The sequence below is a fragment of the Rhinatrema bivittatum genome, chromosome 7 (assembly GCF_901001135.1).
Source record: "Rhinatrema bivittatum chromosome 7, aRhiBiv1.1, whole genome shotgun sequence".
Taxonomy (NCBI): Eukaryota; Metazoa; Chordata; class Amphibia; order Gymnophiona; family Rhinatrematidae; genus Rhinatrema; species Rhinatrema bivittatum.
In genome coordinates, this window is record NC_042621.1 from 39,093,257 (window position 1) to 39,117,863 (window position 24,607).

At 49.1% G+C, this 24,607-nt stretch overlaps 1 protein-coding gene across 5 annotated transcripts in view; it reads right to left on the reverse strand.

Annotated features, from left to right (window-relative positions):
* Positions 1-24,607, reverse strand: part of PMFBP1 (polyamine modulated factor 1 binding protein 1) — a 1,053,891-nt gene that overhangs the window by 760,628 nt on the left and 268,656 nt on the right. For all 5 annotated transcript variants that reach the window (XM_029608277.1, XM_029608279.1, XM_029608278.1 and 2 more), the window contains one exon: positions 2,907-2,990. In XM_029608277.1, the coding sequence (XP_029464137.1) occupies positions 2,907-2,990 (84 nt within the window). The remainder of the gene's footprint in view (positions 1-2,906; positions 2,991-24,607) is intronic.

Consider the following 24,607-nt stretch of genomic DNA (forward strand, 5'->3'; position numbering starts at 1 on the left):
GGGTACCAGTCTGGATGGCGTTGATCCTCAAGGATGGAGGAAAGCACCAAGAGGTAGTTAGATGTGGTTTGGGGAATGATGGGGGGAGGGAAATGCTGGGGAGGGAGAGGTGGGGCGGAGGGGCTGGGTATCATCATCTAGTTGACTGTGTATTTGTGGTTCAACTTCATCTTAAAGATAAGTAACAACATATTTTGAATAGAAGTTAAATTAGTCTGTACTTTGTCTGTTTTTGCAGAATAATTAAAAATTTGACTCCTGAAGAAGCAATCAAATAGATTGCGAAACACCGGCCGCTGTCGGGTCTTTGGACAATTGCAATTTATAATGGGTACAGATGCAAAACTTTGAATCAGCTATTAAAAAAACTGGAAAGCATCAAAAGGTGACTTTGTGAACTTTGCCGCATATGAGGAAAAAGACCGAACGACTTTGCTACATGTATAGTCGGTGCCAGGCTTGCTGATGCGGTTTCCCCATAAAAAACATTAATTTTGCTAGCGTGCGCTTTTTGGAAAGTTAAGACGGAGTCCTTTTGTTGTTTTGTGCTGAATGCATGCTAACCACAGGCTGACAAGCTACTGGCTGTGACTGAGCTGAGGCTTCACCTGTTCCAGCCTCTTTCACCACAGGTTGAACCCTTGGGTTCTGAAGCCAGCAGGACTTAGGCAAATGTCCACCGCAGGAAGAGTGGTCTAAAGGTCAGGGCAGCAGCAGTTGGATGGGTTAAGTAGCCAGGCAAAGGGATGAAGTAGGCGGAGGTCAGGCGGCATCAATATCCAGGTTAGGTGTCGAGGCACACAGAGTCAGGACAAAAACAGAATTCAAGCAGAGGTCAAGCAACAGGAGATCAATCCTAGGGGGATCAGGAGGCAAGGAACTGGAAGGCATGGACAGAAAGGCAGGGCTGGAGCAAGATTAAAGGAAACTTGAACAAGGCAAGGCAGGCAGGATCAGGAACAAGAAACAAATACCATCGAAGATGCAGGATGACCTGTTGCTGAGGTATCTGACTGGTGTGAAACCAGCATTTAAATCCCCTGACTCGAGGATGTCATCTCTATGTGCTGCTGGGTTCTTTCCTGTCAAGGACCCTTCAAAATTATGATGGGCATGTTCACCTATGGGAGAGCATGGCTGTGATTGTGTTGGCATTGGCAGTGGTGGCAGTGGCATCTCAAGGCCTGGGCCTAGTTGGTGGTAAGGTGAGCCAGATGCGGGATGGGAACCACAATCACCGTGACCTTACATCCACTGCCTTAGTGCTCTCAATTCCGGTCATCCTGCTTCCTTTCCACTGTCTCAGCAGTCATAAGGCCCATTCCTGGCCCTCTCCTGCTTACTCAGGGCCCATTCCTGGCCCTCTTCTGTTACCTCTAGAGGTGTTTTATCCCTCTTCCTTTTTTTTCCACTAATTGCTGAGAAAAATAGTCCAGTTGGCATAAATTTGAAATATGTGAACATTAATGTCATCATCAAGGCATGGAAGCATTTCACTATCCTAATTATTCACCTGCTAGAAACTGTTCAATAACCAACTGTAGATAGGCAGGAAAATATTTATTAGACACTATGGAGACTGGTTTAAACATAAAGCTATTAGTGCTAAGACAGAGAACTTCAAGAAAAGGCTATTGTACTAGGATGGGGGCGAGAGGAAACTGAATGAGAATAGGTGTTGCAGCACTTAGCATTTTAATCCACAAAGCAAGCTTTACCATACTACCAGAAATGGTACCATATTTCTTTTTATTGAATTTTTTGGGATTCTGCAGGATAAAAATCCATTAAATCAACCTAATAAATGAAGGTTGACCGACGTGCCGCAAATGCGCAGTAGAGAGCAGCTCTACTGCGCATGTGCGAGCGAGCACGTCGGTCTTAGGCAGCGTCAGGAAAAAAAAAACATGGTGGCGGCAGCGGTGGCGGTAGCGGCGGCGGCGGGCGGCGGCCAGTAGCGAGGGAGGGAGGGAGTGGGAGGGACGGAGTGGGAGGGAGGGAGGGACTGAGTGGGAGGGAGGGAGGGTTTGAGTGAGGGGGAGGGACTGGGAGGGAGGGACTGAGTGAGGGGGAGGGAGGGGGAGGGAGGGACTGAGTGAGAGTGAGGGAGGAGTGGGTGAGTGTGTGGGAGGGAGGTAGGGGGTGGGGAAGAGTGAGGGGAGAGGGAGAATGAGGGAGAGGTGAGACACAGGGATGTGAGTAAGTGGAAGGGGGAGAGGGAGAATGAGGGAGAGGTGAGAGACAGGGATGTGAGTAAGTGGAAGGGGGAGAGGGAGAATGAGGGAGAGGTGAGAGACAGGGATGTGAGTAAGTGGAAGGGGGAGAGGGAGAATGAGGGAGAGGTGAGAGACAGGGATGTGAGTAAGTGGAAGGGTAAGAAGTTGTGGAGCAGAGAAAAAGGGAGTGGAGGACGGCTGAGGGGGAGGGGATGGGATTGAGAGAGGGTGGGGAGTGACTGAGGGAAGGGGAGAGAGATGGGAGTGACTGAGGGAAGGGGAGGGAGGTGAGAGTGAGGGGAAGAAGGCAGTGGGAGACAGAGGGTGAGTAAGACTGACTGGAGGAAAGGGGAGGAGTGAACGAGGGGAAGGGGGAGAGAGGGAGAAAAAGTGTAGAAGGGTGCTGTGTTAGAAAATGGACTGAAAACAAAATGTAATGTAGCCCGTTTTAACAGGCTTAACGGCTTGTAAATACATAAATAAACCCCAAGGTGCCTCAAAACAGCTAAGATTTGCAGTATCATTAGGAGATAGCATATTTCTAGCAGTGTATAGCAGAGTTTTGGTTTAATGTATTACCACTACTATTTATCATTTCTAAAGCACTACACACATGCATATAAGAGACAGTCCCTGTACCATGGAGCTTACAGTCTAAACTAGTTTAATGTTCTGTTTATATTACCTTACCTTGGCTGTCTGTTCCCGTTGCTGACCTCTCAGCACTTTGTTCTCTCCTTCCACCTGAGAGAGATGCAACTTACACTCAATCAGCTGTAGAGAAAGAGACAAATACTGCTTTATTCTGCTAGTACAGAGGAAGTTCCTAGTTTATACAATATAACATGTCTCAATGTCTAGTAAACAAACAGAGTATCTAATTGCAGCCACCTGAAACACTACATTACCCTGCCAATACCAGTTAAAGTAATCGAAGTTGCTTACTTGAAACAGGTGTTCTGTGAAGACACATCTGATAGTGCCAACAGAGCTTTCTGTACAGCATGCTTCAGGCTGGCAGTTAAGATGATGAGCTCATTTGCTCTTCTATTTTCAAAATGAATGGACTGCATCACAATGGCGAGATACTCATAGTTTAGTAGGCGTGCTCGATGGAGGTTTATTTATTATTTGTCATATTCTTTTAATTATGGCATACTTTGAGGTTGGTATTCAAAAACAGCCGAGCTTCTAAATTTAGGCTCCTCAGGAACCTCATTTCAGACAAATTTAGGAGAATTAGAGGGTCATTCATCAAAATGCGTTATGGCGTTAATGCACGCATTAGTGCTATAACACATGCGATAATACGATTATCGCATGGAACAAATGCAAATTTTATGAAGGGTTGAGATTGGGGAGAGGTTTGGGCAGGATTAATTAAAATGAGACGCAATATCACACCGTGCAATAGCATGTGTTACACTATCGCAGAGCTTTAACACCGGATATAACTACACCATTTTTCCTGGCATTAAGCAGTGCAATATACCCAAAATGGCCATAATGCAATTTGTGTTAAAGACTGCAAATTGCATTTCAGTCATTTCTGAGGGGAGAGAGAGAAAGAGAGAGCAAAAGAGAGTCTATTTATAAGGCCTTCATAGTATTCAACTATTTATATATCTATAGGAGGGCCAGCTAATAGCTCGAGGTAAGGTGCTGGAGGTGGTTTAGGGGCCAGTTGTTACGGTTATGGCTGCTGTGCAACCGCCTCACCACCAGGGGTCCTTCAAGAGCAGGCTCTCCTGGCTGACCCAATCCATCTGCTCTGTCTTGGATGTGCCTTTAATACCCTGCCTACCCAAGGCTCCAGTGCTTCGGCATCGAGCTCGTTGGGCTCCCTGCTCTAGCCTTGCCTTGCTGTGTGTGGCCTTCGGGCCTTCTGCCTTGTCTTGCCTTGCTGCGTGTGTGTGGCCTTCGGGTCTCCTGCCTTGCTGCGTGTGTGTGGCCTTCGGATCTCCTGCCTTGCTGTGTGTGTGTGGCCTTCGGGTCTCCTGCCTTGCTGCGTGTGTGTGGCCTTCGGGCCTTCTGCCCTACCTTGCCTTGCTGCGTGTGTGTGGCCTTCGGGTCTCCTGCCTTGCTGTGTGTGTGTGTGTGGCCTTCGGGCCCTCTGCCCTACCTTGCCTTGCTGCGTGTGTGTAGCCTTCGGGTCTCCTGCCTTGCTGTGTGTGTGTGGCCTTCGGGTCTCCTGTCTTGCTGTGTGTGTGTGGCCTTCGGGTCTCCTGCCTTGCTGTGTGTGTGTGGCCTTTGGGCCCTCTGCCCTACACCTTGCCTTGCTGTGTGTGTGTGGCCTTCGGGCCTTCTGCCTTGCCTTGCTGTGTGTGTGTGGCCTTTGGGTCTCCTGCCTTGCCGTGTCCTTGCCTTCGGGTCTCCTGCCTTGCCGTGTGGCCTTTGGGCCCTTTGCCTTGCCATGTGTGTGTGTGTGCCCTTCGGGCTCTCTGTCTTGCTATAAGGTTCTTGTGACCCTGCCTGGACCTTGACATTGTTGCCTGCTGCCTGCCTTGACCCTGCCTGGACTTTGACTCTGTTGCCTGCCGCCTGCCTTGACCTTGACTTGTTCCCAGCCAGTACTCTGCTCCATATATCAGCCATCGCCCAGCTCCATACACTCCTGCCGCTTCACATTCCTTCCCAGCCATCATCAGAGACCTTCCAGCCATCCCTGTCTCTCTCCACCTGGAGTCACTCCTGAAGGTGGTGTTCACTACACCGGATCACTGCCCAAACGTAACACCAGTTTTCCATGCAGAGTGAGACGTACAAACTGCACAGTACACATTGGTGAAGATTTTACGTCATTTGGAGTGAGTAAAGTCTTGCAAAGATGAGATTTCTACCTTATCATCTCACCCTAGCTTGATAGTACCCTGTTATAGAGTCCTAATGATTTTAAGTATTGACCAAGCTAAAGTTTTGGCCAATACTATTAGGAATGAAGTAAACACTCTGCTGATGCGTTTGAAATCAGCATCAGAGGATTTTGACCTGAGATTCAGTGAATTTATTAACACTATGACTACTTTCTCAGATCAATTAAAGCAAACTAAGTATGATAAGTTTATACGAGATGAGAAGGATTATCAATGCTGGTCTATTTACTATTGGATGAACCCTAATCACTTTTAGCATCGGAATAGGAAGACACGTACTTTTGATTCCTCTGGTTCTTCCTCTGAATCTTTAGGAGAAGATAATAACTATAATGAGCAGAGGTCTTTTTTTATCAAACCAACGCTACAGGAGTGTCAGATTCCAGAACACTCAACCACAGCCTTCCAATACGCGGGAACTGAATGCGATGAATGGTTTGGGTCAATGCAATCATCCCTTCTCCCAGTCACAACAAGACAATCTATTGCAAGGGAATTACCTCAACGAAGTCTTCCACACGAGAATCTACAGTGATTAATTTGTCTTCAGTGTTTTTAACTGCTCATGAGGTTAGTCTTTTTGACAAAGGGTTATTCTTTGTTCCAATGGTGAAGTTAGATATGTTTCAAGAGGAGATGTATTTTCATTGTTTTGTGAGATCATTATGGTTGAAATTGTTTTTCTCAAAATCCACACAAGTTCTGACTGATCCATCTATAGTTATTCTAAAATCCTCCTGATGCCCTCTGGAAGCAATAGACCTGGCTATAGCCACTTTTAGAGATTTAATACTTAAAGATTTATTTAATATGAATCTTTCTTCTCTAAGGGTGATACATAATTTGAATAAAGAAGAACGTAGTGCTTTAGTATCTCTCAGCAATAAATCTGATATCATTATAAAAGCAGCGGACAAGGGGGACGCAGTCGTAGTTATGGATAAACAAATATAAAGCGGAGGTGTTACAACAATTAACTGACACTATGTTACGCATGCCATCTGCGGCAGACCCGCAGCGTGGCCCTCTCACCTTCTTACATGGACTCTAGCTCCTGGTTCCTCCTCGCTAGCGGTGGTGGGCCACCAGCTCCGACCTCGGCCCGCCCCCGGTGCCTCTGGCTCTGCCATGGTCCCCAGTGTTGCCAGTCAAGATACCAGTGCTCGTCGGGCCTCTCCGCGTGGCCACGGACAGGTTCCCGCCACGGACCCTTTAAAAGGGCCCGTGGCGGGAACCTGTCCGTGGCCCTGGATGATGATTTCAGACTCTCCAGTGTATATAAGCTCAGGCCTCGCTCCATAGCGTTGCCTTTGCAACAAGTCTCCTCATTCTCAGAGTACTCGTTGCTGATAGAGAATCCTCTCTATTCCATGTTCCTGACCTTCGTCGTTCCCGGTTCCTGCCTTCTTCATCCCTGCCTGTCTATGTGTTGGACTGACTCTGTGGATATCGACTTTGCTTTGTTTGACTATGCTTCAGCCTATCTCCAGACCCGGACCTCTGCTACGCCTGACTACTCTTCTGCCTTTCTCCAGACCCAGACCTCCGCTATGCCTGACTACTCTTCTGCCTATCTCCAGACCCAGACCTCCGCTATGCCTGACTACGCTTGACTTTTCCGTGATCAGACCATCGCCTTGATTGACTACGCTATAGACTTCTCCATGTTCAGAATTCTATATAGCTTGCCACGACCTCTGCTTGCCGCCAGCTCTGATCCAAGCCTGTCATTGACGCCTCTCCTAGCCTACTCCCTGGACGTGGACTAATCAGGCTTCAGCCTATCTTTGCCTGAGCACCTCCAGTTACTCTCCGTCTCATTGGCACCCGAGTTCCAGTGCCATACCCAGTCCAGGGTAGGACTACGCCATCTATCGACTGCTGTCTCTGGGCTGAACCAACTTCTCTTACTCATCTACCTCGAGGCCCAACTAAGTCCTGCTGGCCCCGGCACCCAAAGGCTCAACCTGCGGGGAACGAGTGCTGGTATAGGTGAATCTCCAGCGGCCTCTACCTTCAGCTCACTACACCTGCTAACGGTTGGGACCCGTAGGTCCTCAACTACGGGTTGCGTCAACCCCACCCCGGCCCAAGGGTCCTCCTCTGATGCAACACACTACATACTATACTCCACTTGCAGCAGATCCTACTTCAGAGTTAAGAGATGGTGGATAAGAAAATAGACTATGCATTTGAGAAAAGATGGATTACATCCAGACAACAGCATTTTTTAAATTGATTTTCCAAAGACACCAGTAATGTATGTACTTGTGAAGATTCATAAAACATTACAAGATCCACCAGAACACCCGATTATTTCAGTGAGAGGATCTCTCTTTGAACCAGTCTATTTTTGTCGATAAATTTTTGGCACAAATAGGAGCAACTTTACCTTCTTATATCAGGGATTCTTCTCATATAATGGATATTCTACAGAATTTGACAGATATATTTCCATCGCAGAAGATAGCCATTGCCACCACAGGCTTAGAAGCTTGACATCTCTTCTTTGGACCATGCCACAGAACAAAGAAATGATCTGATCTACAAAACTTATTAGCAACATTCAGATATCTCCCCAATGAGCACTTCACATTCAAGAGCCTCAGTTCTCTTGCATGAGACATGGAGGAATCTAAATCTGGAATGGCTGGAAGTTCCACAATCTGATTAAGACAGAACACCATCTTCGGCAGAAAAGGCACAACATCACCCCCAACTCTGAAACCTGCAGAAACTGATCTCAACATGGCAATGCCTGGAGCTCCGAAATCCTCCTGGACAAACAAAGAGCCACCAGAAAAAAAACACCTTAAGAGTCAATGTTGCCCTTTTTCAGTGGTTCAACAGAACCACACACATTCCTCTAAGCACCAGATTAATGTTCCAAGAGGGTCAGATCTTTTGCACTGGAGTATGCAAATTCTTTGCTCCCCGAAGAAAATGCAACACACCCAGATGTGCAGACAGAGGATATCCCCACGCTGTACCCCGAAAACAGCCCAAGACTGCTATCTGCATTCTCAGAAAGTTAAAGACCAAACCCTTGACCAAACCCTCCGGCAGAAAAGTCAAAATATGCAACACCATAAGCCGGAATAGGCTGCACTCTGAGAATGGTACAGCAGGACCAGAAGACCCTCTAAATCAGGGGTCGGGAACCAATGGCTCGCGAGCCAGATGTGGCTCTTTTGATGGCTGTATCTGGCTCGCAGACAAATCTTTAATAAAAAAGTAAAAATCTAATAAAACCCCCCACCCTCCTGACGCCCCCCAAGACCTCCAAAATTAATTTACTACAACCCTCCCCTCCTGACCCCCCCCCCCCCCCCCAAGACCTGCCAAAAGTCCCTGGTGGTCCAGCGGGGGTCCAGGAGCGGTCCGGGAGCGATCTCCTGGACTTGGGCTGTCGGCTGCCAGTAGTCAAAATGGCGCCGACGGCCCTTTGCCATCCCTATGTCACTGGGGTCGACCAATGGCGGCGGTAGCCCCTGTGACATAGTAAGGGCAAAGGGCCGTCAGCTGCCAGTAATCAAAATGGCATCGACGGCCCTTTGCCCTTACTATGTCACAGGGGCTACCGCTGCCATTGGTCGACCCCAGTGACATAGTGAGGGCAAAGGGCCGTCGGCGCCATTTTGACTATTGGCAGCCGACAGCCCAAGTCCAGGAGATCGCTCCCGGACCGCTCCTGGACCCCTGCTGGACCACCAGGGACTTTTGGCAGGTCTTGGGGGGGTCAGGAGGGTGGGGGGTTGTAGTAAATTAATTTTGGAGGTCTTGGGGGGCGTCAGGAGAGTGGGGGTTTTTGTTAGATTTTTACTTTTTTATTAAAGATTTGTCTGCGAGCCCTGGACCCCTGCTGGACCACCAGGGACTTTTGGCAGGTCTTGGGGGGGTCAGGAGGGTGGGAGGTTGTAGTACATTAATTTGGCAGGTCTTGGGGAGCGTCAGGAGAGTAGGGGGTTGTAGTAAATTAATTTGGTAGGTCTTGTATGGCTCTCACGGAATTACATTTTAAAATATGTGGCGTTCATGGCTCTCTCAGCCAAAAAGGTTCCCGACCCCTGCTCTAAATCCTCACATATGCTGGTAATAACCACCTCAGACTATCCTCCTTTCTTAGCCATCCAACATGCATAAGCTACTGGAAGACAAACCAAAAGGCAGATGATCTTTTCTTGATCATGCCTGCTTTCAGTTAATTAGAGATTTCACCAGAATAAAAGCTCGTCGGGATCTCAGAGGTAGGACTCAGGCAAAGCATCATCCTGGGGACAGCCCATCTGGAGTGAGCGCAAGCCATCCTGAGACAATTCTGGCCCAGGAACTGGTAGTACAAAGTCTTCACAAAGAGAAACACCCTGCTCTGCTCCATATCTAAACTCAAGCCAAGATACTCTTGTGCCTGAGATGGCTGTAGAGTGCTCTTTGCTAAGTTCACCTCCCAGCTCCTAAAACAAGGAAACAACCTTGCCAGACATCAAGTGACTCTCTTCTCTACTTTTCATCAGCATCAATCTGTTGTCCAGACGTGGTTGGACCAGAATGCCTGCCTTGTGCAGAGACGCTGCTACATGATCTTGAAAAAGGTCCTGGATACAGTAGCCAGCCCAAAGGGCAGGGCCTGAAATTAAAAATAATGCCCCATACTGCATACAGGAATGTATAGATAAACATCCTCCACGACGAGGGACGTGAAAAATTCCCCTGCTTGTACTGACACTATTACGAAAAACAGAGTTTCCATTCTTAAATGAGCCACTTGCAAAATTTGATTGCCCACTTTCAGAATCAGGATGGGCCAAAAAGACCACTCTTCCTCCTTGGGAATGACAAAAGAAAACGAACAGTGCCATATTTCCATGGGAACCGGAAACAGGAATATGGCCTTAAAATCCAACAGCCTCCTTAATGTATTTTCCTCTGCCACTCCCTTCTGTAGAGAGTTGTATGGAGAAATCATAAATGTGTCCAGACAAATTCAGAAAAAATTCCAGGGTCTAGCCATTTTTCACCACCTCCAGAATCTACTGGTTCGTCGTAATCTGGCCCACCTTTGAAAAAAAAGCGAGATAGACACCTGATATCTCCTGATCCAGTAGGTGAGCTTGCCCATCTTCATTGTGAAGATCAAGATACTCCAGCTCAGGAGCCCTCAGGTGTCTTAGGCCAGAAGGAACCCATTGAAGGGATGAGACTTTTCAGTAGTTGCTCATCTAAAGATGACACCATCAGGAATCCCTCAAGTGGCCCTTCGCACCAAAAGAACACCAAGACGCCTTCCTGTCCTCCAGCAATTGAGGAACCTTGGATTCAGCCCAAGTATTCGACATCTTTTCCAACTCACTCCTGAATAAGAGAGAGCCCCTTAAATGGCAAGCTTGTGAGATTGGACTTGGAAATAGTGTCCACCGACCAAATATATAGCCATAAATGATGCCTTGTGAAATGTGTGCCTGAGTCTGAGACCAACATGGAGACTATGATTGACCCAGAATCCTCTTCTGCCTTGGCCTGCTTGCAGTTCTGGCCATGTAAACCCTAAATGCCCTATTGAACTTGATTTGGAGAAATTCCAGGAGACATCTGGACAGCAGCCGGAGCTGTTTAAAACTTGTGATGAGTGGTCATAGGGTCACAATAAGCAGAAGGAAAGGGTCAGAACCTCAGGCTAGAATTTCAATTACAGTGGCACCTGTAAAAACAGCCTAAGCCATGATGATCTCCCTGAGGGTGAAAAAACGACAGGACAAAGGACTAACAGAAGATTGATGTGAACACCAGGCAAGTAGGCCCCAATTTGGGAAAAGGATCAGGGCAACATAGGTCTAATTTATCTTCTTTTTGACATGAGAAACTGTGTACGTGATACTCTCATAGGTTCATGCAATTTAGGGACTTACTTGAGATTGCTTGTTTTATCTATAAAAGAAAAATTAGCTGATGTACAGAGTGAGACAGAGTAGTGTTTCTCATGAGCATCTTGCCAGAGAACTGCTGCTATTCTGCATCTCCCAGGGATACCTGTATTGCTTACTGATATGCAATAAAAATTGCTATTTGTTTCAACAAAATTTTGGTGTGGTATCCTTATGTCTGTGGAGAAGCGCCTTAAGCGAATTTGGTGCTTAACATTAGCCACTCTCAAGGAAGCTATACCTCTGGCAGCCTTAAGCACCAAGTGACAGCCACTTCAGCTAATAATGTGGCTCCCGGTTCCAACAGCGAAATGCCATCTGAAGTCGCTTTCTGTGACTCCTGAGAGAGACACAAACTAGCCTGAGCCATTAGGCAGCAGCAAGAAGCAATTTGTGAATTTATTGTCATGGCATCGAAGGCCTGCTTAAGGATAGCCTCAATCTTCCTATCCTGATCATCTTTTAGAGCCACCGCTCCTTCCACTGGGATGGTGGTTCACTTTATACCAGAACATACCAACGAATCTACCTTCAACTGTTCCCTTGCCTTCAATTCCAAGGGGCATAAACTCGCCAAAGCACATCCCCCCACCTTTTTTTTTTTTTTTTAAACTTTCCACCAGGGCATTCCAGTCAAAGTCAATTGACTTTTGAATGGGATACAGGCTATATACACACAAGTACCCCTGCACTGTCTCAAAAAATACCATTGGACATTGTTAAAAAATACCATCCTAAAGCACAGACCATATGTATTCTTCACATTAAGAAAGGTGGAAGGAAGGCAAAACGATTATCGGCATGGTTAAAAGGTAAGGTGAAAAAGGCTATTTTAGCCAAAAAGATCTTCATTCAAAAACTGGAAAAAGGATCCATCAGAAGAAAATAAAGCTTAAGCACTGGCAAGTTAAATGTAAGACATTGATAAGACAGGCTAAAAGAATTTCAAAAGAAGTGGCCACAGAGGCAAAATCTCACATTAAAACCTTTCTAAATATAATCAAAACAGAAAGGCTGCAAGGGAGTTAGTTGGACCGTTGGATGATCAAGGGGTTAAAGGGGCACTTAGAGAAGACAAGACCATTGCAGAAAGATTAAACAATTTCTTTGCTTCGGTTTTTACTGAAGAGGATGTTGGAAAGATACCCGTTTTCATGGGTGATGATTCAGATCAACTGAACCAAATCACGGTGTGGTAGGCCTGATTGACAAACTGAAGTGTAGTAAATCACCTGGACCGGATGGTATACACCTCAGGGTTCTGAAAGAAACTAAAAAAAATGAAATTTCAGACCTATTTCAATTAATTTGTAACCTATCATTAAAATCATCCAATGTACCAGAAGACTGGAATATGGCCAATGTAATCCCTCTATTTAAAAAGGGATCCAGGGGTAATCTGGGAAACTATAGACCAGTGAGCCTGACTTCAGTGCTGGGAAAAATCATGGAAACTGTTATAAAGAATAAAATCACAAAACATTTAGATAGACATAGTTTGAGGGGATACAGCCAGCATGGATTTACCCAAGGGATGTCTTGTCCGACAAAGATGAACCAGTAGATTTGGTGTATTTGGATTTTCAGAAGGTGTTCGACAAAGTCCCGCATGAGAGGCTTCTAAGAAAATTAAAAAATCATGGGATAGGAGGCAATCTCCTTTTGTGGATTGCAAGTTGGTTAAAAGACAGGAAACAGCATAGGATTTAATGTTGAGATTACTTTCCTGATAATCTCCTTTTCCTTAGTGTATGCAGATGGACTCAAAACAAATGGGTATTGTGTGCTCATGCTAGCAGTTGGAGACGGATCTGACGTCAGCCCGGGTACATATACCCCCACAGGAAGTGCCGCAAATCAGTAATCTTCCTTGCAAAAGCTGTAGCTGACCGATCAATTAAATGAACAGGATTACCCTGACCGATTGATAGTAGCTGGAGACCGCCAGTGATCACAACCAGAAGGCGTCGACACCCGGCAGGGTGGATGGCCTATTATAAGAAAACATGGCTTACCGTGAGTTCGGTGAATTCCCATGTATGCCAGCAGCCGGGCGGGATGCTGAGTCCATCTGCATACACTAAGGAAAAGGAGATTATCAGGTAAGTAATCTCAACATTTCCTAGTGTGTAGCAGATGGACTCAAAACAAATGGGATGTACAAAAGCTACTCCCGGACTGGGCGGGAGGCTGCCCGAGGACCGTTTAGGATTGCCGTCGCAAATGCTGTGTCCTCCCTGGCCTGGACGTCCAGACCGTAGAATCTGGAGAAGGTATGGAGGGAGGACCACGTCGCCGTTTTACATATCTCTGCAGGCGACAGCAGCTTAGCTCCTGCCCAAGAGGCCGATTGTGCTCTGGTAGAATGAGCTTTGACCTGTAGAGGCGGTGGTTTTCCTGCCTCTACGTAGGCTGCCTTGATAACTTCTTTAATCCAGCGGGCGATGGTTGGCCGTGAGGCCGCTTCCCCTTGCTTTTTCCCGCTGTGCAGGACGAACAGGTGGTCCGTCTTTCGTACTGCTTCTGACATTTCCAGGTATCTGGACAGCAGTCTGCCGATGTCGAGATGTCGTAGCATTCGACCTTCCTCCGACTTCTTCAAACCTTCCGTGGTAGGCAAGGATATGGTTTGGTTGAGGTGAAAGTGTGAGACCACTTTGGGTAAAAAAGATGGAACTGTGCGAAGATGGATAGCCTCTGGAGTGATTCTGAGAAATGGATCACGACAGGATAGTGCTTGTATCTCTGAGATGCGGCGTGCTGAGCATACAGCCAGCAAGAACACCATCTTCAAGGTTAACAAACGGAGGGACAGGCCTCGAAGGGGCCTGAAGGCTGATCCTGCCAAAAATTCCAATACGAGGTTGAGATTGCACAAGAGCACTGGCCACTTCAGTGGCGGGCGAATGTGTTTGACTCCTTTCAGGAAACGTGAGACGTGTGGGTGTTTGGCAATGGTGTTGCCGTCACTCCTGGGACCGTAGCAAGACAGCGCTGCTACCTGAACCTTGATGGAGCTGAGGGACAGACCCTTCTGAAGTCCATCTTGTAGGAAGTCCAAAACGATAGGAATCTTAGCGGCATGCGAGTTGGTGCCGTGAGAGTCGCACCAGGCTTCAAAAACTCTCCAGATCCTAATATATGCTAGGGATGTGGAGAACTTGCGTGCTCGGAGGAGTGTATCTATAACCGGCTCCGATTATCCCCTTTTCTTCAGTCTAGCCCTCTCAATGACCAGACCGTAAGAGAGAATTGAGCCGGATCCTCGTGGAGGATGGGACCTTGCCGCAGCAGGTCCCTGTAGGGAGGCAGAGGTAGAGGGTTCCCTGCCAGTAGTCTTCTCATGTCTGCGTACCAGGGTCTTCTTGGCCAGTCCGGGGCCACTAGAAGAACTAGGCCTCTGTGTCGCTGAATCCTGTGTACAATGGCGCCCAGCAAAGGCCATGGAGGAAAGGCATATAGCAGCATCCCCTGAGGCCACGGCTGTACCAGGACATCGATCCCCTGAGCCCGAGGATCCCGCCTGCGGCTGAAATATCTGGGTACTTGAGCGTTGGACCTGTCCGCTAAGAGGTCCATGGCTGGCATCCCCCATTGATCCACAATTATCTGAAAGGCTGTGGGTGACAGCTGCCACTCCCCTGGGTTCAGGCTTTCTCTGCTGAGGAAGTCTGCCGTCGTGTTGTCCTTCCCGGCAATGTGGACGGCGGAGATGTCCTGGAGATTTGCTTCTGCCCAAATCAACAGGGGAGCTATTTCCAGGGACACTTGTTGGCTTCTGGTTCCACCCTGACGATTGATGTATGCCACCATGGTGGCATTGTCTGACATCACTCTGACCGCTCTGTCGCGAATTCTGTGGGCAAACCGCAGGCACGCTAGCCTGACTGCCCGTGCCTCTAGTCGGTTGATGTTCCACCTCGACTCTTCTCTGGTCCACCGCCTTTGGGCGGTGAGTTCCTCGCAGTGTGCTCCCCATCCGTTCAGGCTGGCATCTGTGGTGAGCAGAATCCAGGTTGGGGAGGACATTCTTGACCCCCGGCTCACGTGGCCGGGCTGCAACCACCATCGTAGCTGATACCGCACTCTGGCCGGTAGAGGTAGGCGTACGGTGTAATTCTGTGATCGTGGGCTCCATCGAGATAGAAGGGCTCGTTGCAATGATCTCATGTGAGCACGCGCCCATGGCACCACCTCCAGATTGGACGCCATGAGGCCGAGGACCTGTAGGTAATCTCGAGCTGTGGGCTGGCTGGCACTCAACAGAGCCTGCAGATGACTCTGGAGTTTTAATGTTCTCTTGGAGGTCAGGCTGACCTTGTCTTCTCGGGTGTCGAATTGGACCCCTAGGTATTCCAGCGACTGGGACGGCTGTAGGGAGCTCTTGTTTATGTTGACTACCCATCCGAGGCTTTCCAGAAGAGCTATAACTCTGTTGGTTGCCCGGTGGCTCTCCTCCGGTGACTTTGCCCTGATCAGCCAATCGTCCAGGTAGGGATGGACGAGAATTCCTTCCTTCCTGAGTGCCGCCGCCACTACTACTATTACCTTGGTAAAGATCCGCGGCGCGGTGGCTAACCCGAAGGGCAAAGCTCGGAACTGGAAGTGCGATTCAGGACTTTGAAGCGCAAATAGCGCTGGTGATCCCGATGGATTGGGATATGCAGGTAGGCTTCTGACAGATCTAGGGAGGTGAGAAACTCCCCTGGCTGTACCGAATTCTTGACCGACTGCAGATTTTCCATGCGAAAGCTGGGGACCCGTAGGTGTCGGTTGACTGACTTGAGGTCCAGGACGGGCCTGAAAGTGCCCTCCTTCTTAGGTACTATGAAATAAATGGAATAATGCCCAGAAGTGACCTCTCCCGCAGGTACTGGGATTATGGCTTTTAGGGCCAGGAGCCTCTGTAAGGTCACTTCTAGTGCCGCTGCCTTGAGCGGTGAACAAGGAGATTCCACAAACTTGTTCGGCGGAAGCCGAAAGAAATCCAGGTAATATCCTTCTCGGATGATGGCGAGGACCCACTGGTCCGAAGTGATCTCGACCCACCTGCGGTAGAAGAGGGTTAGCCTGCCCCCTATGGCTGCTACCCCCGGATGGGTCGGCTGATTGTCATTGTGGGTTGCGGCCAGGGCCGGAACCCGAGCCGGATCTCTTCTTGTTATGCTTAGTCCGAAAAGACTGGCTCCTGGCCTGGGAACGAGGTGCTCAATAGCGAGTCCTGTAAGGGTTGAAGCGCTGCGAATTTCTACCTCTAGATGGTCTAGAAAAAGAACGCTAGCTCCTCCTCGCCCTGTCTTCTGGTAGACGGGGTAATGGGGAGGCACCCCATTTAGTAGCCCAGCTTCGAGATCGCTGCCAAACAGTAAGGAACCCTTAAAGGGCATTCTTGTGAGTCGTGTCTTGGAGGACGAGTCAGCCGCCCAATGACGTAGCCAAAGCTGCCTCCTGGCTGCCACTGAAGAGGAGACTCCCTTGGCTGCCGTACGAACGAGGTTGGAGGCTGCGTCAGCGAGAAATGCGAGAGCTGATTCCATATCTGCACCCTGGGCGTTGTTTCTCGCCTGCGACAAACAGGAGCGCGTCACCACGGTGCAGCAGGTCGCGATTCGTAGGGACATGGCTGCTACCTCAAAGGCTTGTTTCAGGATGGTGTCCATGCATCGGTCATGCGAATCCTTGAGGGCCGCTCCCCCCTCAACCGGAATGGTGGTGTGCTTCACTATTGCGTTAACTATGGCGTCTACCCTGGGGCACGCCAACAGCTCCTTGGATGCCGGATCCAGAGGGTACATGCCTGCCAAGGCCCGACCCCCTTTAAATGAGGCCTCCGGTGCCTTCCATTCCAGATCGATTAGCTGCTGTGCTGCCTGTAGAAGGGGAAAATGGTGAGCCGGTTGGCGTAGGCCCTCTAACAGGGGGTTCATTTTAGGGCCCCCTGGGGTATCCTGGCTCGGAATGGCCAGCTCCAATAGGCATTGCGAGACCAGGCCTGAAAGATCCTCTTTCCGAAAGAAGCGCCTCATGGTCCGATATGGCTCTATCTCCGAGGGAAGTTCACCCTCCTTGGGGGGCTCCTCACTGTCCTGGGAGCAATCCGAATCCCCATAAGCGGGGCTGTCGGGTGGTGAGTGGCTGCGCCTAGGTCTCGAGGGTCCAGGGACCGGATCAACCGGGACGGAAAGATCCATTCGAGGAGCAGACTGCATCTGGACAAAAGCGTGAATCCCTTTGAATAATTCTACCCAGGAAAGCGAAGCCGGATCTGGCCGCGGGGGCACCAGGTCTCTCAGGCTCCCTGGTTGCTCGCCGCGGCCCGCTAAGTCCAGTGTGCTCCCTGAGGAACCGCTGGGCTGGGGCCGGTCCTGTCCTGGAACTCCCATGGCCTCCTCACATTGGGCACATAGTGAGTCTGCTCCCTCACTCTGTGTAGCTCTGAGGTTGCATGCTGAGCAGAGGCTTAGAGCTTTCATGCCAGATTCTGGAGGTGCCAGCCCTGCGGCCGCATGGGCTTTCTTATGCTCCATTCGCCTGAAATCCGGTGTCGCCCAATAAGTGCGCCTAACAAGAGCGCTTAACAGCATGGGCCTATCTACGGGCGTCTTAGAAGCGTGCGCCTATCCACGGGCGTCTTATAAACGTGCGCCTATACACGGCGGCTTATAAACGTGCGCCAATTCACGGGCGGCTTATAAACATGTGCCTATACACGGGCGGCTTATAAACGTGCGCCTATACATGGGCGGCTTATAAACGTGCGGCTATCGCGTGCGCTAACAACATGCACCTATTGCGTGCGCTAACAACATGCGCCTATCGTGTGCGCTTAGCTCAGTAATGAGAGCTCAGCGGCGAAGTTGAGTAGGCAGGCAAAATGGCAATCTCCTTGGCGTGCTGCCCCGTAGGCAGGCCCAGCGAATCCACACTTCCTCGGAGACCAAGTAAAGATATACGCCTTACCTTGTCTTCGGCGCTTCCCGGTTGCAACCCGGGCGGTCTCCGGCTGCGGGGGGGAGTATACCTTCAACCGCCGCGCATAAGGAAGTGTGCCCACTGCCTCTAGGCCGCGCCCAAACTCGTCTCGCTCGGGGGCCAAGCCGCGCCCGAGCCCTTCTCACTCGGGGGCCAAGTCCACGCCGGGACCGAGGCTGCCTCTAGGCCGCGCCCGAACTCGTCTCGCTCGGGGGCCAAGCCGCGCCCGAGCCCTTCTCACTCGGGGGCTAGGTCCCTGCCGCGAACCGGCCACCGGACCGAGGCACTTACATTCGAGGGACCACGGAAGTCAGCTCGGGAAAACTCAACTGGGTGAGGGCCTCACCACAGGAGTGCGGGGCTTGTCTTCAATAGGTTTCTTCTAGGAATTTAGTCGTTAGAATTTGGAAACACGCTCAGCGAGCGTGAGGTAGCTCCAAACTGCTTTGGAGACGGAAATTACTGATTTGCGGCACTTCCTGTGGGGGTATATGTACCCATGCTGACGTCAGATCCATCTCCAACTGCTAGCATGAGCACACAATACCCATTTGTTTTGAGTCCATCTGCTACACGCTAGGAAATAGTCCGTTTTCACAATGGAAAAAGTAAACAGTAGAGTGTCTCAGGGATCTGTACTTGGACCGGTGCTTTTTAATATATTTATAAATGATCTGGAAAGGGGTACAACGAGTGAATTGATCAAATTTGCGGATGACACAAAATTATACAGAGTAGTTAAATCTCAAGCGGATTGTTATGAATTGCAGGAGGACCTTGCGAGACTGGAAGATTGGGCTTCCAAATGGCAGATGAAATTTAACGTGGACAATTGCAAAGTGATACATAAAGGGAAAAATTACCAATGTTAGGTTCTATCTTAGGAGTTACCACCCAGGAAAGAGATCTAGGCAACATAATGGATAATACATTAAAATCGTTGGCTCAGTGTGCTGAGGCAATCAAAAAAGCAAACAGAATGTTCCCTGTACGGACCCGGATCAGTCCAGACAGTGGGTTTGTCCCCCTTCCAGCAGATAGAGTCAGAGCAAAAACTGTAAGGACAGCCCCTAATAGGTTGGAACGCCCTCTGTGTCACTTCAGTATTTCTCAGACTCCAGCAGATGAAAGATGGCACCTGCGGTTCCCCAGTACTCTTGGACAGAATTTGATTCTATTTCCTTCACTTTCTTTAATTTTCTCTATTTTCCTGTATGGATCAACTTTAAAACAAAAAAAAAATTCTTTACTTGATTACTTTCTAAAGGCTACTTTAGTCTATTCCCTTCTCTGAGACTTGCAGACAGAACTTGTTAGGGACAGTTTCCAATTGTTTCCTCTCTGTCTGTGCATTTTATTTATTTATTTATTTATTTAACAGTTTTTTATACTGACCTTCATAGTAAATTACCATATCGGATCGGTTTACAGTTTAACAAAGGGAAAAACTAGAGTAACAATTCACGTAAACGAAAGATAACAATAAGTAGGAATAAGTCAAAGTTACAATCAACAGGGGGAGAGAACTTGGAAGCTTGCAACAAGCTGGAAAGAAGAAAGGCCGGTAAAAGTATTGTTACCATAGAGTGTACAAGTTAAAAACTTAAGAACGGTGCTTTAACCTGAAAGTCTCAGAGTCCATTTTTTTTCTTTGAGAAACTATGGCCAGACCAGGTAGGAATGAAGGCCAACTAGTAATTGTCTGGTGGTTCAGGGAAGGCTTGGTGAAAGAGCCAGGTTTTGAGTCTTTTTCTGAAAGTTAAAAGGCAAGGCTCCATTCTGAGATTTGATGGGATGCTATTCCAGATAGATGGGCCTGCTATCGAAAAGGCTCTGTCTTTGGTCGTAGCGAGGCGTGTGGCTTTAGTGGGGGGAACATTAAGAGTGCCTTTGTAAATATCTCTAGTTGGTCTGTTAGAGGAGTGGAGTTTGAATGGTATTTCCAGATCAAGTTGAAGTTGATGATGGATGGTTTTGTGGATTAAGGTGATTGATTTGTATAGAATTCTGAAATTTACTGGTAACCAGTGTAGGTTCCTGAGTATGGGTGAGATGTGTTCGCAGCGGCTGGTACTGGTCAACAATCTTGCTGCCGCATTTTGTATCATCTGCAGAGGTTTGGTAGTGGATTTGGGGAGTCCTAGTAGAAGGGCGCTGCAGTAGTCTATTTTGGCGAACAGTAGCGCTTGGAGGACTGTCCTGAAGTCATGGAAGAATAAGAGTGGTTTAAGTCGTTTTAGGACCTGTAATCTGTAGAAGCAATCTTTAGTTGTTGTGTTGACAATTTTCCTTAGGTTTAGTCGATTGTCTAAAATCACCCCAAGATCTCTAACCTGCTTACATGTGATGTGAGAGTTGAGTGGTGATGGTTGGGTGATATTGTTATCATTTGAGGAGATGAGGAGAAGCTCTGTCTTAGAGGCGTTGAGGACCAAGTTTAAGCTGTTGAGAAGATTGGTGATGGATAGTAGGCAGTTATTCCAATGGGTGAGCGCTTTTGAGATTGATTCTGTTATGGGGATTAGAATCTGTACGTCGTCTGCGTACAGATAATGAATTAGGTTGAGATCTGTTAACAGTTGGCTGAGGGGGAGGAGGTATATGTTGAAGAGGGTTGGGGATAAAGAAGATCCTTGTGGTACGCCAAGATTAGATTTTATTAGGGGTGACTCTTTATTGTTGATTTTGACTTTGTAAGTCCTATTGCTGAGGAAGGACTTGAACCAGTTGTAAGCAGATCCGGAGATGCCGATATCTGCTAGGCGATCCAACAGGATGGTGTGATTGATGGTGTCGAAAGCCGCCGAGATGTCTAATAGGACTAGTAAGAAGGAGTGCCCTTTGTCTAACCCCATAATAATATGGTCTGTTAGTGAAATGAGGAGGGTTTCAGTGTTGCGTGATTTACGGAAACCATATGCGAAGGGTGTAAGATCTTGTGGTCTTCCAGATAGTCAGAAAGCTGTGTGTTTACCAGTTTCTCCGTTAGTTTGGCGACGAATGGGAGGATAGAGATGGGTCTGAAATTTGCTGGTACATTTGGGTCTAAATTGTGTTTCTTGAGGAGGGGCTTGAGTGAAGCGGTTTTTAGAATGTCTGGGTAGCTTCCTTGGGTTAGAAGGCTGTTTATGATGCTGGTCAGAGGTCCTGAGATCAAGTTTGGGATGAGAAGCAGGAGGACAACTATCCCGCGCTAAAATACATCCAGGACCACAAACTCGAAGTGTATTTGAAGAGAATTTTCAAAGTTTCTGCTCTGGGGGTCCAAGTGGCTGACTGCAGCTCTCTCATGCATCAAGCAGGGCTTCGCTGGATGCAGCAATTGTTAGATGCTCAAGAACTCCCCCTGGACGAAGCACGGCAAGCGGACCGCCTGGAAGCGGAAATTGCATATGGGGCGGATGCTCTGTATGATCTCCTCCGAGTCCTGGTCAGGTCCATGGTCTCTGTCGTCTCGGCTAGATGCCTGCTTTGGCTCCGTAACTGGTTGGCGGATTCTTCCTCCAAAACTCGGCTGGGCTCCTTGCCCTTCAAAGGCAAATTGCTTTTTGGAGAAGAACTGGAACAGCCCATCCAGTCCCTTGGCGAGAATAAGGTACATAAGTTGCCTGAAGATTGACCTCGGAGTTACAGGACTTTCAGCTCAACGTGCTCCCGCTTCAGGGGCCAGCGTCGTTTTCCACAGTCCAGGCCAGGCCCCCAGAGACCTGCCTCCTCTTGATCGCAGTCCTGGCCCCATTCCTTTCTTGGCCAAAGATAAACCAGGGATAACCCCTCCCCAAGGGGCATCAAAGTCCTCACAATGAAGTATTGCTGGCCCACTCTTCAATTCCCAGGATAGGGGGACAGCTGTCCCTCTTCTACGAGGAGTGGGTCAAAATCACCTCAGACCAGTGGGTCTTGGATATCCTAAAACACGGCTACGTGTTAGAATTTGCTTGGCGCCTAAGAGACTGGTTTGTCTTCTCCCCTTGTGACCCGGTGAAGAAGCAAGGCATAGTGCGGCAAACACTAGATTGGCTCCTGAGCTTGGGGGCCATCCTCCCTGTGCCCTTGCCGGAGCAAGGGTCAGGCCTCTATTCCATCTACTTCGTAGTTCCCAAGAAGGAGGGGTCCTTCCGTCCAATCCTCGACCTCAAAATGGTCAACAGGGCCCTAAAGATTCCACACTTCCGGATGGAAACTTTGCGTTCGGTGATCGCGGCAGTCCACAAAGGGGAGTTCCTAGCTTCACTGGACTTGACGGAAGCCTATCTGCATATTCCTATTCTACAAGCACATCAGCGCTTCCTTTGCTTCAAGATTCTCAGACAGCATTTTCAATTTCAGGCTCTGCCATTCGCTCTGTCCTTGGGGGCCATCCTCACCCAGAGCATCTGGGTGAGGATGGCCCCCAAGGACATTCACAAGGTGATGGTGGTGGTAGCCGCCACTCTACAAAAGGAGGGGATCCTAGTTCTCCCTTATCTGGATGACTGGCTCATCTGGGCGAAGTCCCGGGACCTGTGCCAGCAAGCTGTCGACAGGGTGCTACACCTACTTCGCTCCCTGGGATGGGTCGTCAATCTCGCCAAGAGCCGCCTCACCCCATCACAAACGATCGACTTTCTAGGAACACACTTCAACACCAGACAGGGGAAAGTCTTCCTACGTCAGGATCGGGCAGACTCTCTCATTGATCAAGTGCAACACTTCAGGGGTCTCTCTCTCCCCACACATGGTATTACCTCCAAGTGCTGGGCTCCATGGATTCAACTATAGACTTAGAGCCGTAGGCTTTTGCCTATATGCGTCCGTTACAGCAGGCATTACTTTCTCGCTGGAAGCCTGTGTTTCAGGCCCCTCTTCCGCTTTTGGACTCGGCCAGATACAGCCTGCTCTGGTGGATCAGCCTGGATCCCACAGTGGGTGATTGTCACCACGGATGCCAGCCTCTCCGGCTGGGGAGCGGTGTGCAGGATGCAGTCGACTCGGGGCAATGGTCACCCGTCCAGGCGACATGGCCTATCAAGCGTCTGGAGACCAGGGCGGTTCGTCTGCCATTGAAACGTTTCCTCCCCTTAGTCCTAGGACGAGCGGTGTGAATTCTCTCCGACAACGCAACAACAGTAGCGTACATCAACCGCCAGGGAGGTACAAGAAGTCAGCACATCTCCCAAGAGACAGACAAGTTGATGGCATGAGCCGAGCTCCATCTGTCCCGACTGGCGGCATTCCATATAGCGGGGGTGGACAATGTTCAGGCAGACTTCTTAAGTCGACAGCGCTTGGATCCAGGGGAGTGGGAGCTTTCCGAAGAAGCAATGCAGCTACTGGTGGGATGATGGGGGACTCCCCATCTAAACCTGATGGCCGCACAATGGAATGCGAAAGCCCCGCGCTTCTTCAGTTGCAGAAGGGAACACAGTGCAGAGGGAGTAGATGCCCTGGTCTTTCCGTGGCCACGGGACCTCCTGCTCTACGTGTTTCCACCCTGGCCACTGGTGAGGAAGGTACTACGGAGAAAAGAACTCCATCAGGGTCCAGTAATCCTGGTAGCACCTGAATGGGCTCGAAGACCGTGGTTCGCAGACTTGGTCAACATGACAGTGGACGGTCCCCTTCGGCTGGGACATCTTCCGAACCTCCTCAGACAAGGACTGGTATTTTTCAACCGGGTAGATCGCTTCTGTCTTGCGGCCTGGCTTTTGAACGGCGCAGGTTGAGAAAGCACAGGTACCCGGATGGGGTTATTTCCACCCTCCTTCAAGTTCAAAAACCATCTACGTCCATTGCATATGTTCGTGTCTGGAAAGTCTTTGAGACTTGGTGTGTCGCCATGCATGTGTCTCTCCGTCACGCTTCCATTGCCAACATCCTCTTCCTTCCTGCAGAAAGGCTTGGAGAAGGGCCTAGCCTACAATTCCCTAAAAGTCCAAGTAGTGGCCCTCAGGGCCCTTGTGTGTCATTCTGATGGAATTCGTCTTTCTTCCCATCCTGACATCGTCCAGTTTTTGCAGGGGGTAAAACATGTCAGGCCTTCGGTTCACTCCCTGTGTCTGTCCTGGAATCTAAATTTGGTCCTCCGGATTCTTTGTGGCCCACCGTTCGAACTTCTCCCCAGCGCCACTCTTAAAGATCTCACTCTCAAGACTGTTTTCCTGGTAGCCATTTGCTCGGCTCGCCGCATCTCAGAACTCCAAACTTTGTCGTGCAGGGAGCCCTCCCTACGTTTCACGGATTCTGGGGTTTCTTTGCGCACGGTTCCAGCTTTCTTGCCCAAGGTGGTTTCCGCTTTCCATCTGAATCAGTCAGTAGAGCTTCCCTCCTTCCTGGACAACAGTCCTCTAGAGCTTAATCGACTTGATGTAAAACGGGTCCTCATGCACTATTTGGAAGCTACTAATCCTTTTCGTCTAACAGACCATCTCTTTGTTCTCTGGGGCGGACCCAAGAAAGGCTGCAAGGCTTCCAAAACCACCATTCCAAGGTGATTAAAAGACGCAATCTCTTCCACCTACACCGGTTCTGGTCGTACGCCTCCTGCAGGCATAAGGCTCATTCCCTTCGCTCCCAAGCTACCTCCTGGGCAGAGAGCCAATCTGTCTCCACTCAGGAGGTATGTAGAGCAGCTACCTGGACATCA